Below are 18,266 nucleotides of genomic sequence, written 5' to 3' on the forward strand. Positions count from 1 at the left end.
AGAAAGTTTGACATCACACTGCTCATTTGCACACAGCGCTACTGTGCAATTTTTTCTTGGGGGGGGAGGGAGGGAGAAAGGTGTCAAAACCAGTTTTTAAACATTAAAGTTTAGGGGATTTTAGACAAATTCAGTGTATTGCAATAAAGATTTTAATCACAAAAATCTCATTTAATGGATCAAAGCAACTCTTAAGAAGCCTTAACAATATACGAATAGGATGCAATTAACTCATTTATTGTGTTTAGTGTGTTCCATGGGTTTTAAAAGTGCTAAGCCAGAGTAATCAATTTTATAAATTCAAAAGCGAAACACATCAGCAAATACATCATACCCCAATTTTTAAAAGATCTTCTCTGTGTGAGATGCATACAGATGTGTGCTTTGGGTAGACACTATCATGGACAGACTATGCTAAAGAATAGCAAAATACATAACAAACCTGATTGTTGGTTTAGGATTTCCTTTTACTTCACAGTTCAACTTTACTTTATTTTCCTCAGAATCCAGTGGAAAAATCATACTATTTGGTTCCTGAATGAAAACTGGCCCATGCAGCATATTGTCATCTGTGTTATATGGAACAGAAATGTGACATGTCTTAATACAGTTACAGAACCATAATATTACAAATATAAAGTATCAGAGAGAGGTGTATATAGCATATCATTAACCCTAGAGATGACCATATAGCAACTCTATTACTGGGAAAGAAGCCAAAAAGATTAATCTTACAATTATATTATCTCTTATGTCACTATTTTTACACTGACTGCTGGGATTTCATTACAGGGAACACAAATATAACTAGTTGGCAGATTAGAATTTCACATAGTCCTCAGTTCTGCAATTGATTGTGAGCAGGCCTATCCCCCTGGCCGACACATATGTCTATTAAAATTATTGTGTTTATGGTTAACATAATTTGATGTAGACATCATCTTTCAGAAGTATTTTATTCTGAAGCCATATTTAAATTTGGTATTAAAACGTGAGCAATTGATTCACAGGTATTTAGAGGGCCTTATAAAATCCTGCATGATAATTGGGTACTGTTAATCCTCTGTCTACTGAGGATTTTATAATGAATGGGTTCATTGAAATATTGTCATTTCAAAGAGATTCTTTGGCCATGGTATTGTAAAATACCTTTCATATTATAAGGGCATAGACACTGTCTCTATTTTTTGTCTTCATAGAATCACAGAATACTGGATCTGGAAGGAACCTTGATAGGACATTGAGTCACTGCACTCATGGCAGGACTAATTTCCAACTAGACCATCCTTGGCATTTCTTAAATATCTCCATTCATGGAGATTCCACATCTTCCCTACACAGTTTATTTCAGTGATTAACTATCCTGACAGTTAGGAAGTTTTTCCTAATGCCCAGCTACTAAGAGGTAGTAGTTAGTTCTGCAGAAGAATTTTTCCATTGACATAGTGCTGGCTTCATTAGGGATTATGCCACTCAAAGGTATGAATTTTTCACACCCACTGTATAAGGTAGTTAAGTCAACTTAAATTCTCCAGTATAGACCAGGTCTAAGTTTATTGTAGGATGAGCTCCTACATGTTTAGCCACAGAAAAATGGCTAGAGTGGAGATCGTGGCAAATAGGTATTGAACTTTTCAGAAATAAATATGCACTTCCTTTTCCTTCCCTCCAAGGTGTAAATTAAATAGTCCTAGATTGGTGGGTAAGAGTGAAGATATTATGCAACGAATGTGTTAGCCTATTCTTAGCAATGCTAATATTTAGCTCCATGCATAATAAAAGTACAAAAAAAATATGGAGAAGGTTAGGTATTAGGAAGGAGAGAATAGAGAGATTAAAAGAGCTAAAAACAATAGCAAAGAGGGTATAATAATATACAACCTTGGATAGGTTCTCATCCATGCCCACCCACCCTAAATTACTGTACAATATTAAGAGGCTATCTGGTTCAGTGAAAATAAAAAGCAATGCAAACCATCAACCAAACATTGACTATTAGAACTTCCAGAAGAGTTTAAAAAGTTAATTTAGCTTTTCATCTCCAATCTTCTGCTTTCAGGCTCCTATGCCTTCTAGACTAAAATTGGCAGCAGAACTTAAATTGTGTGAAGGAGACAAAGCAGGTGGTACTTCTGACCTAAGTGCAACTCAAAAATATAAAAGAAAAAAAATCTCACAAAAAAGCTATCACAAGATTTGTGGCCCAGTTTCCTTACCTAAGCTTTAATAGATAAGCCTGGATAAGAACTGGAAAAACATCTGCATTTGCATGCTTATCTGAACCACAGAATGTCCTGATTTCATAGTCAGAATCCGAATTAAAAATCTATCAGTATGTTAGATTTATTATTATCCATGATTTTTTGGATTGTTTTCTAGGAGTTATATTAGATACAACTGTTAGAAATGCAAATACTACTCTAGTTTCTCACAAACAAAGATTAGCAACTAACAACTCAGGCCAAAGATATTTTAAAACTACAAATTAGGGCAAACTCCCATTGTGATCTAACTGGACTTTTTAAAGTGTTGTAAAAGATTCACATTTTAACAATGATCCAGACAATTTCTGAGCTTTATAACTTGTTATAATATGTTAATAGAAAATTCTTGGAATCACCAGCATCATGTCATAATTAAACATAAAAAAGTATTTAAAAAAGTAACACCAACATTATTATGTTTACACACAGTTTGTATTACGATATAAATTTATTACCATTACAGATCATGTTTCTGAGTGATTTGATATTATCTTAATATTAATTGTAGATAAAAGAAAGCTAATTTCTTTCTTTCAAAGCTAATTCACCTTTCTTTTCCTTTTGTCAAACAGCTTTTGCTGTTTTTTTTAAATTGCTAATCAGTATTGTAAATAACAGTTCTTTGCTAGATGTCATATGGCCCCAATTGGATTCCATTTGAAGTCAGAGAGCCTTTTCATTAACCTTAAGAGGAGTTTGATCTGTCCCTCTATAAAATTTATGGAATAGGCCCTTAATGCTACAACACAATCTGCATGGCAAATACTTATGCTCTTGTAGAGTCCTAGTCAAGTCAACAGGAATTTTCTGGGGGCCTCTGCTCTTGCAGAAGAGCTAGCAAAGCAGCTACAACTTTGGTGTTGAAGAATGTGATAAACTAACGTAACCAAAATTCCATATGCCCAAAATTAGAAGTGGAATAAACTCCATTTACTCATGTTTATTCTCAACTACCACTACAGGTTGTGGCCTAAGTATAGTTCTAACTTGAAGCCTTCTGAGTGGCTCCAATCTCCTAATTAAGAAGGATAAGGATTCACAACTGAATTAGCCATTTAAGTAATTTATTTTACATTAAGTTATGCGATCAGACTTCCTGGTATTGCCCCTGCACATCATTCAGGCTCTCTGTTCTCAAGAGAACTGGCAAGGGTGGGAGAAAGAAAGAAGTGATGGTGAGGCTAGAAATAAGCCAAGGAACTGTAATACTTTGATTAAAAAACCCTGAAGCGATCAGATATGAGGAAGAAGTGTCTGAGTGGATCCATACAGATCATGAGCAGGCAGCTGGGAGAGCATAGAGCCAATGTAGGTGACCTATGGTTCTTGTATATATTTGAGAACTCTGCTGAGTTATTTTGAGATTTCAGAACAACCACAGCAATTACCTCAGAAAGAAAACTCTACCTTTGAAAAAGACACTGCATAAAGATTATCACAAAGCTACATTTCCCAAATCTCCTCTACTCAGCACAAAAGGGGATGCTCTAAGCAAATACCTTCACCTGTTGTATTTATCTTTATTTTTAAATACTATTAAATATGTCTGATTGATTCATATATTATTCAAAATGAATTTCACATAATCTCTACTCTTTAATTATAGCAGTGTGCATTTTACTGTTGGTGGCAGAAATAGAAACACAACCACCATCTTAGGTTTAGATTGGGATATCCTTACTCACTTCTTTATGCATAGGTACTTTACTCCTTGAGTAGCTTTATAGGCATCAGATGGACTAGTTAAAGAGTAAAGTTTGCAGCATGAGTAAAGGAATTGCAATGTGGTCCATAGAAATTATAGCTTCATCATTTATACCTGTACTGACTAGGTTTCTAAACTAAAATTAAAGAATGTTTCAATTTCTCAGATTCTCCCAATAATTAATGCTAATTCTATTTTTGTTAAGCATCTAATTTCAATAGACATGTTGTTCTAAGGCTCAAATTCTAGGGCAATGGGTGCCAAGAAATATCATAGACAAACTGATCGATCATGCTGAAATAGGGGGAGAAAAAACTATCTCCTCATAATTCTATTAGTCAGGGAAGCTTGCTGATGTAGATATCTATTATATCGACCACATTATCTATGTTACACCACATCAAGATAGTTCACTCACATTGTGGTGTTGTTTCATATTATTTCAATTTCAAGTGTGATGTATCAGCTTACATTGCACCACATCATACTGAAGGTCACAAGATCACATGAAAATATACCTCATTTTAAAAAGGGGATGGTTGCTGTTAAACTCAGATACTCGAACTAATAAAAAGGAACACAGAAAACTTGTTTTTTTATTGCTGGTCTTTGGAAGACTCCAGGGAGATATGGTAGTTGGCATCAAAGTACAATTTTAAGGCTATTTAAAGTGATTTATTCCTACAAAGGTCAATATTTCCTCTTTGGCAGAGAAATCGATATGGTTCTGGTATGAAAGGTGGGGCAAAAAAACACAGTGTTCCAGAGGGTCATAAGTATCTCACTCTGCGCCAATATTCTACCAGAGCCATCCTTAGTCATACACAGGATCTGTAGTCATGTAGGACACTTGAAAAGCTGGGGTACCATTCCATCCACTCACCTCTTCCTATCCCTGTTCTGGAGCTCTATTTCCTCAAGAATGGATTTAATTAACTTAAAAGTGAAAAAGCCTACTAGACCTATTAGCAGAACATTGAACCTGTGAAAAAGTCATTCAAGTGTTAAGGAAGCCACTTGACAGGCATTTGTCCACTCCAAGTATATGCTGTCAGTTTCTAAATTCCAGTACCTTCATTTAAAATTTGCTTTAAAAATCTTTGATTAGTTTGTTTCTGAAAATTACCAAATTACATCCCTAAAAAAATCATCATCCCCCCTAACCCAGGCCGCCATTGGGCACAGGGGCATCAGTTTAATAGTACAGGTGGCACCTCTGAAAAACCAGCACTCTCTGGTCCAGCAACATCTGTAGTCTGACAGGACCACAGATGCATCTGGACCAGAGTCTCCAGGAGCCTAACGGCAGGAGGGCCAGCAGGACTGGAAGCAATAGGAGTCCAAGCAAGGCCGGAGTCCATTGGCAGCCCTTAGGAGCATGGGGCAAAGGCTAGAGCCCCATGGCAGCCCATAGCAAGTGAAGCTGGGGCTGGAGCCTCGCAGCATCAGCTAGGGGCGAGCAGGTCGGAGGCTGGAGCCTTGTGGCAGCGCTCAGGAGCATGAGGCCAAAGCACCATGGCAGGAGTCAGTGCCTGGGATGCCCAAGGAGCTGGCAACAAGTGGTGAGCTTGAAGACTGGAGGCAGGGGACCTCCTTGGACTGGGTCTGTTGGGAGCCTGACCAGGCCTGAATGAGAGAATTTGCTAGATAAGGAGAGGTCCTGTACTGCATAGGAGCCCATAAATCCTAAGGATGTCTTTGTCCACCAGAAATGCAGCATGTCTGGAGAGAGACCATGGAAGTGGATTAGTTGCTTCATAGACTGTTCCATTGTCCCTTCCCATAAGCCCCAGTTCCAAAGAGACCCAATGAACTGTCTACAGTGATCAGATTTCAGTACTGGTGCCTAAATAATTTACTTCAGAGGGGTAGCTGAGTTAGTCTGTAACAGGAAAAACTTAAAAAAACAACAAATAATCTAGTAGCACCTCAAAGACTAACAAAACATGTAGATGGTATCATGTGCACAACCCACTTCTTCAGATGACAGGAGTGTTAGAAGTCCAGATCCAAGAATTTACATTTTCCTCCTCAGCCAGTGCACCAATTTTGACAAACAGATGAGAGACATTTTTTAAGCATCAACCATACTGGTTCATAAAATGTGTAGACACGTGAAATTTGGCATTATACTTTTAAGAAATAAGCGCAATTTATTTACATCATTTGTAGGCATTGTGCTGGGTAGTTAGCAAACTAGTCACAACACACAAAGATACCAAATTCAAAGATAGAAATTACCTCAGAAAAAAAAGGATTTTGATAATAGATTTAATTAACATGTATTAAATCCACACAAACCCAGAACAAAATGACACCAAATGTAAGTTGCTTTCCACATACTGAAATGCATGCACTTGACATTTTTCTTTTACCCTCCATCCCATCCCAACAACAACTTTTCTGATACTTAACAACAACAACAGACACAGCTAAAAATACTAGTTGGATTTAAAAAAAAATTGCATTGGTTAAAGAAAATAAATGAGAAATTCTGTGAGCAGCTGTTAGAACAAAAGTAGAACAAAAGGGAGAGAGAAAAATTACAAAGCACAATTAAATTTATTTCTCCAATGTATTTCTGAGTGGCTATTCTTTCTTCTTTCTCTTCCTAATTACTGTCTGTATATAGCCAGGATATGCAGGTCCAATCTGTTTAGTCCATAATCCACACAGTCATGTTGCCACAATCTCATGTATTATTGAAACCAGAACATGGTCCTCTGATTGTGTGTAATAACAAATGAGCTACACTGATTTATGCCAGTTGAAGATCCATTCTAAAGAACTCTAACTTCGCAGCAATTAATAAACAGGATAAAATTGCTTGTCTATTTTCTTGTATGTGGAAAACTAGTATTTGCACCATAAATATGATAGTCTTGCTTAAATTACAATATTGTTGGATAAAAATTAATTTAATACATGCAGTATCTAGTATATTATGAGGCAAATACATTTTACTTTACTATAATGTGTCATTTTGTGAAAAGAGATTTGTTATGCAATGCTTATTATTGTAAATTAATCAGTAGCTTTCAAATTTATCACCACAAATGATGATTATTTATATGGAAGTAATGGCAAGAGATCTGAATCATGGATACAAGCCCACTGGGCTAGTCACTGTATAAATATATACCAAAAACCTGGTCCTTGCACTAAAAGGCTTACTTATCTAAGGATATTGATAGAGACGCAGCCGTGTTAGTCTGGTGTAGCTGAAACAAAAGACAGAACTATGTAGCACTTTAAAGACTAACAAGATGGTTTATTAGGTGATGAGCTTTCGTGGGCCAGACCCACTTCCTCAGATCAAATAGTAGAAGAAAATCGGCACAACCATATATACCAAAGTGATACAATCAAAAAAAAAATGAACGCATGTGAAATTGACTAATCAAATTTTAGAACAGAGTGGAAGTGAGGGGGGAAGGTAAGTTTCTGTGAGGTAATGACATAGGGGTGATAATTGGGAAGCTATCTTTATAATGGGTGAGATAATTAGAGTCTTTGTTTAAACCCATACATAAAGTGTCAAGTTTACTAGATGAAGTTGTTAAAAACAAGATAAAAATAAAACTAGTATTAGTTTTTTTAGTTTCTCTCTCTCTCTCACATACACACCCATAGCCAAATTACCTACCTACTCACTCACCTATACACCTTCCTGCCTGCCTACCTACCTAATATATAAAATATACCAGCTACCCATGGGCCATGATTTACCAACTGAGATCCTTGACATCAATGGAAGTCCTTCTATTGAGTTTAGTAAGCTTTGCATCTGTCTTAGTGGGGGAGAACATGTATGCGATTATTTTAATTATACTTTCTTTTAGGCAGTTACTCCTATAAAACGATGATTCAATAACCTTACAAAGATCTACTACCATATGGTAGTAGATGCTCTCTTTGTGCTCTCATAGTGCTCTCTTTGATCCTTCACTTTCCAGCACCTACTGTGTGATCTGTGTCATTCTTTACAGACCTATTACATTTCTGTGAAAGCACAAGAAATACCCTTATGGATAAGTTATTCTTTCTATTTGTGTATTCTCACAATCCTAGATTTCTTTTGAGTTGCATCTGTTACTCAGTACAGGGTCAGTTGACCCAAAATGAACATGGAGGAGCCTTAAGCTTAGGGCCAGTTGTGAACAGTGATTCACCTCCATAAAGCATCTTTTTTTTTTTCCTATCAGCAGAAATAACCAGAAGCAAAGATCAAGGTTTTAACTCCTTTGAAAGGTACATGCTTTCTTATACTTGAGAGGCTTTCATTCAACATGTACAACATTATCTTGGATTTAAGGAGACACACAAAAGTACAGAGACTGCCAAGCTGGATGTAGACCAGCATCCTGTCTTTGACAGTGTCCCGTAACAAATACTGCAGAAGAAAGTCATCTTCTCTTCCAAGTTCTATTGAAGCGGGACAGCTGTGAATTAACAACTGGCCTCCTGCAACCACAGTCTCAGACATAGCTGAAAATCAGGTCCCAGGTATACATTGAACATAGGAATGTATCTATATTTTTACCCTTCATGTCTGGGTTCCAATACACTGTCTTGGGATTGCAGGAAAGCCCAGACCTGAGCCACTATCTGTATTAAAATGCAGGACAATGTAGCACTTTAAAGACTAACAAGATGGTTTATTAGATGATGAGCTTTCGTGGGCCAGACCCACTTCCTCAGATCAAATAGTGGAAGAAAATAGTCACAACCATATATACCAAAGATACAATTAAAAAAATGAACACATATGAAAAGGACAAATCACATTTCAGAACAGAAGGGGGATGCGGGGGTGGGGGGGGGAAGGAAGGAAGGTAAGTGTCTGTGAATTGATGATATTAGAGGTGGGGAGAGTGGGATGTTTGTGAGTTAATGGTATTAGAGGTGATAATTGGGGAAGCTATCTTGGCAATGGGTAAGATAGTTTGAGCATTTGTTCATTCCTTCCCGGAGAGTGTCGAATTTTAACGTGAATGACAGTTCAGAGGATTCCCTTTCAAGTGCAGATGTAAAAGGTCTTTGTAGCAGAATGCAGGTGGTTAAGTCATTGAGAGAGTGTCCTTTCTGGTTAAAATGGCAAGAAACTGTTTTTTCTTTGTGATCTTGTCTGATATCTGTTTTGTGGGCATTAATCCTTTGGCGAAGTGTCTGAGATGTACATAGCAGAGTGCGATGGTGACCCGAGTGAGGGCAACCAGAGTACACAGAGACAAAATGCTTTTCTGTCTCTCATTGAGGTAGGCAAGCAAGCAGGGAAAGCTGAGAACCAGCTGTCCGGGGGCGTCCCTTTAAGCACAGGCCTCAGATAGCCTCAGGCAGCAGCCACACAAAGTAACTCCTGACCTGATGTCCTGCTGGACCTGGTTCCAGCCAGCCTTAAATGTGAATCAGTGTCTACTCAGTGTGGACGTGCTATTTTGAAATAGCAAAATGCTATTTCAAAATGTATGTTGTTTGTAGATGTGTTATTTCGAAATAAGCTATTATTTATGTAATAATAAATTATGTAAAATAAAATAACAGTGTAGTGTAGACGTACCCTGAGAGATGTAACTTAATCTTACATCAACAAATGTCTTTAAGGTTGTCTAATATCCTATCATCTTCACCCTATTTTACTCAAACCTCTCCTCTTGAATACCTAAGCTCTCCATTTGTAAAAAGCCCTTTCCCTGTTTTCTTCCACCTCTCTATATTTAATTCACCTCAGCTACTTTTACTGAAGCTTCATTACCAATTGTTATGGAAGAAACCTGAATTAATATTGCATACTTTTAAAAAAATGCAACTATGATAAGCACAGAATATTAAAGTTAGTACTGTAGTTATATCCCCACAGATCTCACTTCCAGCCCCACCACCTTATTAATTTATTTAAACTTTCAGGTCAATTTGATCTGACCCTCCCACTACTTGCTTTTCCATAAATAACCTACAAACAACAGGAAATATGGTAGAAGCAAATCTGTTTGCATATTTTCCCTCTCTATTGATTTTGGGGCAATTTCTCTATATTCTCATAATGTGTGTCTATAAAATTGCAAGACTACTTATTTGCAAAGTCCTATATTAATCAATAAAATTACCCATTTCATGAGAGTAAGCATAGAAATTGACCAACCAACACGGGTATGCACACATATTTGGAAGATACTGTGGAAGAGGCTTCTTAGAATATATTCCACATGGAAAAACCATATAGTATTTAAATTATATGCAAATACTATATATGCTGCTCATATCTGACATTTTCATTTTATGTTCAATCATATATTAGCTCAGATATTTTAAGAAGGAGAGTCTACTATTTCATATGTTACTGAGTCAGTAATGCATCATATAAAATATATACTCTGTTTAGGTATCTGAAACTCATATTTTATTTACACTACAATTTTAAATGTATAGGTTTCCTCATAACATCAGATCCAACATTTGGTTAAAATAACCCTAAAGATCTTGAAAGCTTTTTTAAAAAAATAATCTACTGTATATTTTCTATATCAAGGAGTAGTTCAAACCAGACAGGCAAAGTAAGACAACATTCAGCATGATGCTAAGTACTAAGCATTGTCTGTCCGTACATTTATTAAAATGAAACTTGAAAGGACTTTAAAGTAAACTGAGGTTAAACATTTTAGTTCAAACAAACAGGTGGAAGTTGTTCTTATTCTCTCTGAACATTACACTCAGTGATTGATACTGTTAGCTAAGTGGAACTTTTAAAATTTCCATTGAAAATTATGGCCAATTTGAGAGACGCTTTAATTGAATATTTCACACTGTAGGGAAAGCTAATAAAATTGAAGAGACAATTCTTGGAATATATCCAGTTTAAATGATAAAAATCCTTTCCTTGTTTTCTTCCTAGGGAATTAATTTTAACTACCTATTGCAATGTATTTTCACACAGAGTTACAAATCGGTATTTCTGCAAGACAAAATTGTGCCTTGGGAACAGCAGCTCTTTTCAGGAAAATAAAAAGCCCGATAGATAGGACAGCTGAAGGGCAACACTGATTAAAACAACATAATGCTCTTCAAGTAAGTTACTTATACGAAGACTTCCAGATCAAGAATGAGCTAAACTCATTCTCAATTTTTCTCTATTTTTTTTTGTCTCACGTCAATTACCTTTCATTACATCAAGTGCACAGACATATGTTGCTAATAATATTGAACAGATTCGAATGAGATTTCACAAAGGACATTTCTAATAAAATAAATAAATCATACTGCTAAGAATGCAGACTTAAAAAACAAATAAAGAAAAAAAAACAAGTTGCACCAGGAATTTTTAGTTTGATAGAGTACAGCTAAAAACTTTAAAATGTATTTGAAAATGAATATAAATGTTCCTGCAAGAAGAGCTGTTTCATGGAGGATGGTTTCCCGACCTTTGTATGTTTGCAGATGCTTGGCATCCTTCCCTTGCTGCATAATAGCCATGCCAACTTGTTTTTAAGAAACCAAGATGATTAAGACCAGACATGCAACCATGAACATTCTCAACATAAACCAATTTGAATCCTTTGAGGTCAACATTGTCATACTCCACAGATCTCAAAGATAAAGGATCTGGCAACACCAACCTACAATCAATTGACCTTAGCCGTGACTAAGATCATTACAAATTCATCACAGATAATGGAAAAGAGTATTACCAAGTTGAGGCACTCAGCCTAGTAAAATGGCAAACTCCTACATGGGGTGGGAGCAGCTGGTGGCTCCTGTAAGTTAGGTTAGGACAAGCAATTACTCTTGACCTCACTCACTGCACTTCTGCAACTCTGAGCAAAGGCCTACAAGACCATACTCCAAGCAGCTCCACCAGACATCTCCACTCTTGTCTCTCCGTTACTTCCCACAGACAGGTGTGACGATGGGGGGAAGGAACAAAAGAGGAAACTGCCCCAGGACCCTGTGATTTAAAGGGGCCAAGAGCTCCTGGTCACCACTGCTGCTAGCCTTTCAATCCCCACCAGAGTGCTGCATGGCGTGCTGTAGAGCCCCACAAGGTGTGCTTTGGTGCTGAAGGTGAGGGGACACGATCCAGGTGGCACTGAGGGGGCTTCCCTGGCCCTGGCCATTCCACCTGACAACCCCATCCCTTCTGGGAGCATGGAGCCAGCACTCCCTCATCTTGTCCAGGAGCTCAGCGAGTTGGTCAGCTTGCAGCTGCTCGCAGTTCCACTGGCTCCAAAGTGTGGCTCCCAAGACCCGGCCCAGTCCCAGAGCCTACAAAGCCAGCTGAGAGATCACGATTATGCTGAGTGTAAGCAATTGTGGAATCGAGAGAAGTGGTGTTGCATATTGAGCCAACTGGCACTTCAGCTGCGAGTATTGTCAAATACACCTTGTGGCCAGTAAAAGAACCACAAAAATCCATAGTTTTCCTCTGCTTCTGAGGATGCAAAGAAACAAAACTAGTCCAGTACAAATGCAGGTATGGAAGAGTGCTGGCACTGAGTTGGTTGAGGGAATGGGCAGACCACCGTATGTTTGTAAATTAAGTATCTGAAAGATAAGAATCAAAGTCAAAGACAAGGTTAAATGTACATCCAGCTCAATGTAAGTGGGCTTTTACTCAAAGCTCACTGAGCAGAGTTGATCAGTCACTGATCCAGGGAGAATAAGTATGGCTCTCTAGTCTGGGAGGTGGGCACTCATCTGGGGGTAGGGATGACAGTCCTTGATCCAATTAATATTTAACTATTTAACTTTTTATATAAAGTGGAATTGTTTCTATAGGAGATACTAAGAGCATCCCACTTCAGAAAAGCTACTAGCCTGGAACAAGGAACACCTGACTTCAAGTCCCTGCTTCAGCTGTGGGTATGCCACCTCCCAGGTAAGTACCCTAATTGCTGGACTATTGGCTATATATGGTCAACACTACTACCCCTTTCCCCATCTCCTCTTTTTTTTTTTTTTTTTTTTTTTGAGTATGCTACATCAGTCTTCTTGTGAATCTAGCCTGAGAAATTAAAAGGTTTCATTTTGAAAATGTGAAAATTAATTGTATCAGCATTTTCCAACCACCTTTTTATTTTATTAGACTGTAACTTGTGTCACCCCAACAGTTCCTCACTAAGCTTATGATCACAGATGCTTTCTCTTCATTACAGGACAAAAAAACATGAAGTGTCTGGTTTACTGACCCAAACGTTCTAACACCAAACTTCCCTGAAGTTGGCATGCCACAGCTGACAAGCAGATATAGTCACACTACTCTGTTAGGGTTTACTTATGTTAGCCCAATATAACACATGATACAATGCACAATTACAATGCATATTAAGAATAGATAAAGCACAAGGGTATATCTCCAAATCCCAGGTAAGTACCCTAATTGCTGGACTATTGGCTATAGATGGTCAACACTACTACCCCTTTCCCCATCTCCTCTTTTTTTTTTTTTTTTTTTTTTTGAGGATGCTACATCAGTCTTCTTGTGAATCTAGCCTGAGAAATTAAAAGGTTTCATTATGAAAATGTGAAAATTAATTGTATCAGCATTTTCCAACCACCTTTTTATTTTATTAGACTGTAACTTGTGTCACCCCAACAGTTCCTTACTAAACTTATGATCACAGATGCTTTCTCTTCATTACAGGACAAAAAAACATGAAGTGTCTGGTTTACTGACCCAAACGTTCTAACACCAAACTTCCCTGAAGTTAGCATGCCACAGCTGACAAGCAGATATAGTCACACTACTCTGTTAGGGTTTACTTATGTTAGCCCAATATAACACATGATACAATGCACAATTACAATGCATATTAAGAATAGATAAAGCACAAGGGTATATCTCCAAATCCTTTAACATGGGATAAGTTATGAAAGATAGACAAACCCATCGCATATTTATTTGTTGTTTTCAATTTCTGAAAGTTAGAAATTGCCCAAGGGACATTTCTGAAAAGTAGTTTAAAAAACAAAATCAGTCCTGTGCTGTTGTCTTATTAGTTAAGTTTGAGCCTGGAGTAAATTAGAGTAAAGATGTACAACCATGGAAATGCAGAAGTATAATGGGATATTCCAAATGCTATTGCTTAACTATAGCAATATCTGTAGCGATACTATAGGATAAAGAAAAAATACAAAGAACTTCAAGAAGAGAAGCTATCATAAATATGGATTCTGTTTTTAGAAGCAAAATAAGATAGTAGTTTTTGCAGCATCTTCAGAAGCTGCTGGAGAATGAATTTATTCTTCAGTTGATCTGTATGGGATTTTAGTGAAATAAGTCAAAGTCAAAAACACCACTGAAGCATTGGGTTATTTCATGAATTAAAGATGCTGCATCTAGAAGTTTTTAAAGCTTTTTTTAAAAATCTGATATGTTTCTTTTACATGTGCCCCGTCTTATTAGCTTTTGCTCTTCCCATCATTGCCAGAAAATCATTGGCTACGTCTACACTATGAGCTTTTTGTCAGAAAATATGCAAATGAGGGGCTCATTAGCATGTCGCAACATCGTTAGCATATTTTATGCCACTTCTTTTTTAGCAAGGGGTTTTTGTGCAAAAAGAAGTAGTGTAGAATTTTCGTGTTTGTGCAAAAACCCAATTTTGAAAAAAAAACCCCATCCACACTGCTTCTTTGTACACAAAAACCCCTTGTGCAAAAAGAAATGGCAGAAAATATGCTAATGATGTAACAACTCATGCTAATGAGTCTCTCATTAGCATATTTTCTACCAAAAAAACTTGTAGTGTAGACCATGGAGTTTGGACTTTATATCCACAGTTTTGGTGCATGTCTGAACCAAACCAAACCCATACTGTGAAACTTGGTTTTTAGTTGTTGGTTATTCCTTCTCTTTTGACCTTTTTCATTCTCCCAAATGTATATGCAGTAAAAATGGAAGGCACTTTGCTATCTGCCCAATCAATTCAAACTTACTGCTTATATACATCAGAAAACATTCTATCAACAAGTTTCTCATGAGCTCCTCCTCCACTAGCATGTGCAGAACCACGCTAAACAGATATGATACAGTATTATAGGAAATTGATGCATAGGATTATTTAAACTATCATATTTGTGAGCAGAGGGAGAAATAAAGGTTACGTTTGAATTTCTTCTGAAGTATACACGCACATTCACATGCCTCAAATTTTACCAGTTGTAGCTGGACTTCCTCAAATTGGTATAATTGCCTAGCACATTAAAACAAAAATGGGTTCTGTTGTTTGGTGTTGAAAAATGTTGTACATTTATTTTAGTATTAGAATTCAGGCACATCTATAGTGAACGTACAATTTCAACTAAATTACCACATATTTTATAGTTAATTCTACCAGATCTTGGCTTTTGTAGTTCCAAATTGGGGAAGTCAATCAATGAGGGTATGTATACACTACCCTCCTAATTCGAACTAGGAGGGTAATGTAGGCATACCGCACTTGCAAATGAAGCCCGGGATTTGAATTTCCTCATTCCACGAGGAGTACAGCTAGTTCGGATTAGGGTTCGAACTGCCGGCATTTAAAAATGGCGCCGGCCGGCTTCATGCAAATGAAGCCCGGGAAATTCAAATCCCGGGCTTCATTTGCAAGTGTGGTATGCCTACATTACCCTCCTAGTTCGAATTAGGAGGGTAGTGTAGACATACCCTGATAGTGGGACCTTTTTGAGGGAAATTTTTTTTGAGGGAAAATTTTTTTGTTGCTGGTAGCCTGCTCCGAGAACGTCATTGCTCTCAACCATTTAGACAGCTGTTTCTAACCATCTTCTTTCTACTCTTCTTCCTCATGCATCATGCTGATGACCTGTCATAGACACTGCACAGAGGTGCAAGTCATGCTTCATACATGAGGAACTGTGGCCATGAGTTTTTGTAATTCAAAGCTAATTGCTTATATACACCAGAAAATACTCTATTAACCAATTTCTCATTAATTCTTTCTCTATTAGGGAACTGAAATTTGGTTTGGGACAAACTGGCTGTTCAGTCTTGACAAGGGTGACAGGATTGACTGCTGAGAAATCGTCCTTGCTTCTGTTTCTGAGAAAGCATGTCCTTTCTTTGTCAAATAGTTTTGATTTTGTACACACAGTTAGAGACTTCAGTTACCAGTGTATCCAAATAGATAACCAAGAACATCTTTTCATTGGCATGTGGCCTTTCCTATTTGATCGAGCTCTCTCCACAGCAACCCATGTAACTTATTACACTGAACTTTACTTGCATCTACTCTAAAAATCACTCAGGAGTTTGGTCTAGCACAGAAAGTTTTTAGATAAGTTATCAATTTTCTCCAGGGACTGCCCTGGTCTGCTATTCATTTCTGGGAATAATTCAAGGGGTTACCTTTGATGTAATAGCTTCCTGTCTAGCTGAAAGTTTGCATCTCTCTGTATATGTTTTTATGACAAGTTAGGTTACCTGATGTCCTTAAACTCAAAATATCTAGATAATAAACATAAGGCTACGTATAATATTTTTTCTACAAAATAAAACATTAGTCAATACAAGTTATGGAATAACCACCTTATGCAAAGGTGTAAAATACTGGAGACTAGAGTGGCCGTTAATCCCTGTATCATCTACTGGTTAGAAAAAGTAAAATGAATTCTTAAAATATATGAACAGATTCTCTGATCAAAGAGAACAACCTTTTGCAGAAGTCATCAAGGTGAAAGGAATTCTCTTTCAATCATAACAACATCAGTGGAGACCCCAATGTTTTTGTTTTTAGGTCAAAGTACGTCAGGCACCAAAGCTGATTCCTGCCAACTTTGTATCCTGCTGTTTACTGAAAGGTTTAAGCAAGGGATTCAGTGCTCAAATATTTGTGAATAAGCAGATAAAATTACCAGTGCCTTGTGAGCAATTTAATACTTTTCTTGGATAGGAGCAAGTTCTAGATAATATGTCTGTCATGATTATTTCACGGAAGGATATGGAACCTAAATTGCATTCAATGGATAGCAATTGTGCAGGGCTCCATTTGCCAACAGAGCAACCAAAATTCATTGTTCTGTGTTATAGTTCAACATTTTGTAAGTTCAGCAGAAAAAAAACCCATGATATAATACTGCAAATATTACTAGCCTTGCTTCAATACTAGCCTTTGCTAGCCTTGCTTCAATATGTGCAACAGGATACAGTAGGAGTGCTATGGGCCCTAGTTGTTTATAGCTGTAAAATTTTAAGAGGATCAGTGCTTACATCTGAGAACTGTGAGCTGGTGACTCTCATAAATATGTACTAGGCTGCATCCAGTACAAGTAAGGCTGATGTGCAATTATGGAAATCGTGGAAATATTGTTTAAAAGAAAAGTACTGTTATTTTTAATACGAAGACCAACATTAAAAAGCCAGACGGCATCTGATTGATTCATGTTCTTCTTCTTCCCCTCTCTCCCCGTTTCTTCCAGATTTGGATAAAAGTACCCGAAGCTAATTCCGTGCCAACATTCCTTCAGCTCTACCAATGAACTGTAATCTGACTTCTGGTAATCCTGATCCCCCAACTGCTCCAGAAAGAGACTAAAAGACATGTGGCTGATTTGTGATGGGCATAAATACTTTTCCTCTCTCATTCAGGGCCCTTGAGGGCGGGACCAATTTTTATAACTCCCTGCCATTACCACTTTGTTTTGTCATGAGCCATCTTTTGTGGGTGAAGATTGAGCAATGTAACTGTTCCAGGGATCTCCTATTGGTTTTCCTCTACCACATAGAGTAGTGCTTCAATTACTGATAGATAACTATAGCTATATATGAATATTAATACAAGTTAAATGTATAATTATTTATACTTAATTTGTAAACTCTTTGGGACAGAGACCATTTTTGGTGAGTATTTGTTTAGCATTTGGCACAATACATTCCGGAGCCATAATGGGCCCATAGGTGCTATTGTGTCATAAATAGTAAGTCATTATTATAAGATAACAATAACTACATAGTCATGGGCCTTTGAAATGTTTCTTTTTCATCAGGGAGAATTCCTCTATTTCTTTTTTAAAAAATGTATGTTAATTCAGTTACACTAATTCTTGTCAAGAGATGTCACAGAAGAGCAAGAACCACAATTCTCCCACCACACAACAGCGGAAATAGTCTACTTGTATCCTGTGTTGAGAGAATCATGTCTGGGTGGAATTTTTCAATAGTCTGGTGAGTTAAACACCTAAGCATCATTGAAAATTCAAAGGGAGATATGTTCCTAACTCACTTAGGCTCCTTTGAATATCTCACCCTTTGGCTATGACAATCACTGGATGTTGTATGTCTATACATGTATAGTGTCTTTGAT

The 18,266-nt window shown here is 37.2% G+C and overlaps 1 protein-coding gene across 10 annotated transcripts in view; it reads right to left on the reverse strand.

Moving 5' to 3' along the window:
- LOC102454172 (contactin-4) overlaps positions 1 to 18,266 on the reverse strand; it is a 749,532-nt gene that overhangs the window by 276,981 nt on the left and 454,285 nt on the right. For 9 of the 10 annotated variants that reach the window (XM_075938683.2, XM_075938682.2, XM_075938681.2 and 6 more), the window contains one exon: positions 443 to 569. The exons of the other annotated variant lie outside the window; for it this stretch is intronic. In XM_075938683.2, coding sequence (XP_075794798.2) covers positions 443 to 569 — 127 coding nt within the window. The remainder of the gene's footprint in view (positions 1 to 442; positions 570 to 18,266) is intronic. 10 annotated transcript variants of the gene reach the window in all.

Source organism: Pelodiscus sinensis, chromosome 11, assembly GCF_052426305.1.
Source record: "Pelodiscus sinensis isolate ZL-2025 chromosome 11, ASM5242630v1, whole genome shotgun sequence".
Classification (NCBI taxonomy): domain Eukaryota; kingdom Metazoa; phylum Chordata; order Testudines; family Trionychidae; genus Pelodiscus; species Pelodiscus sinensis.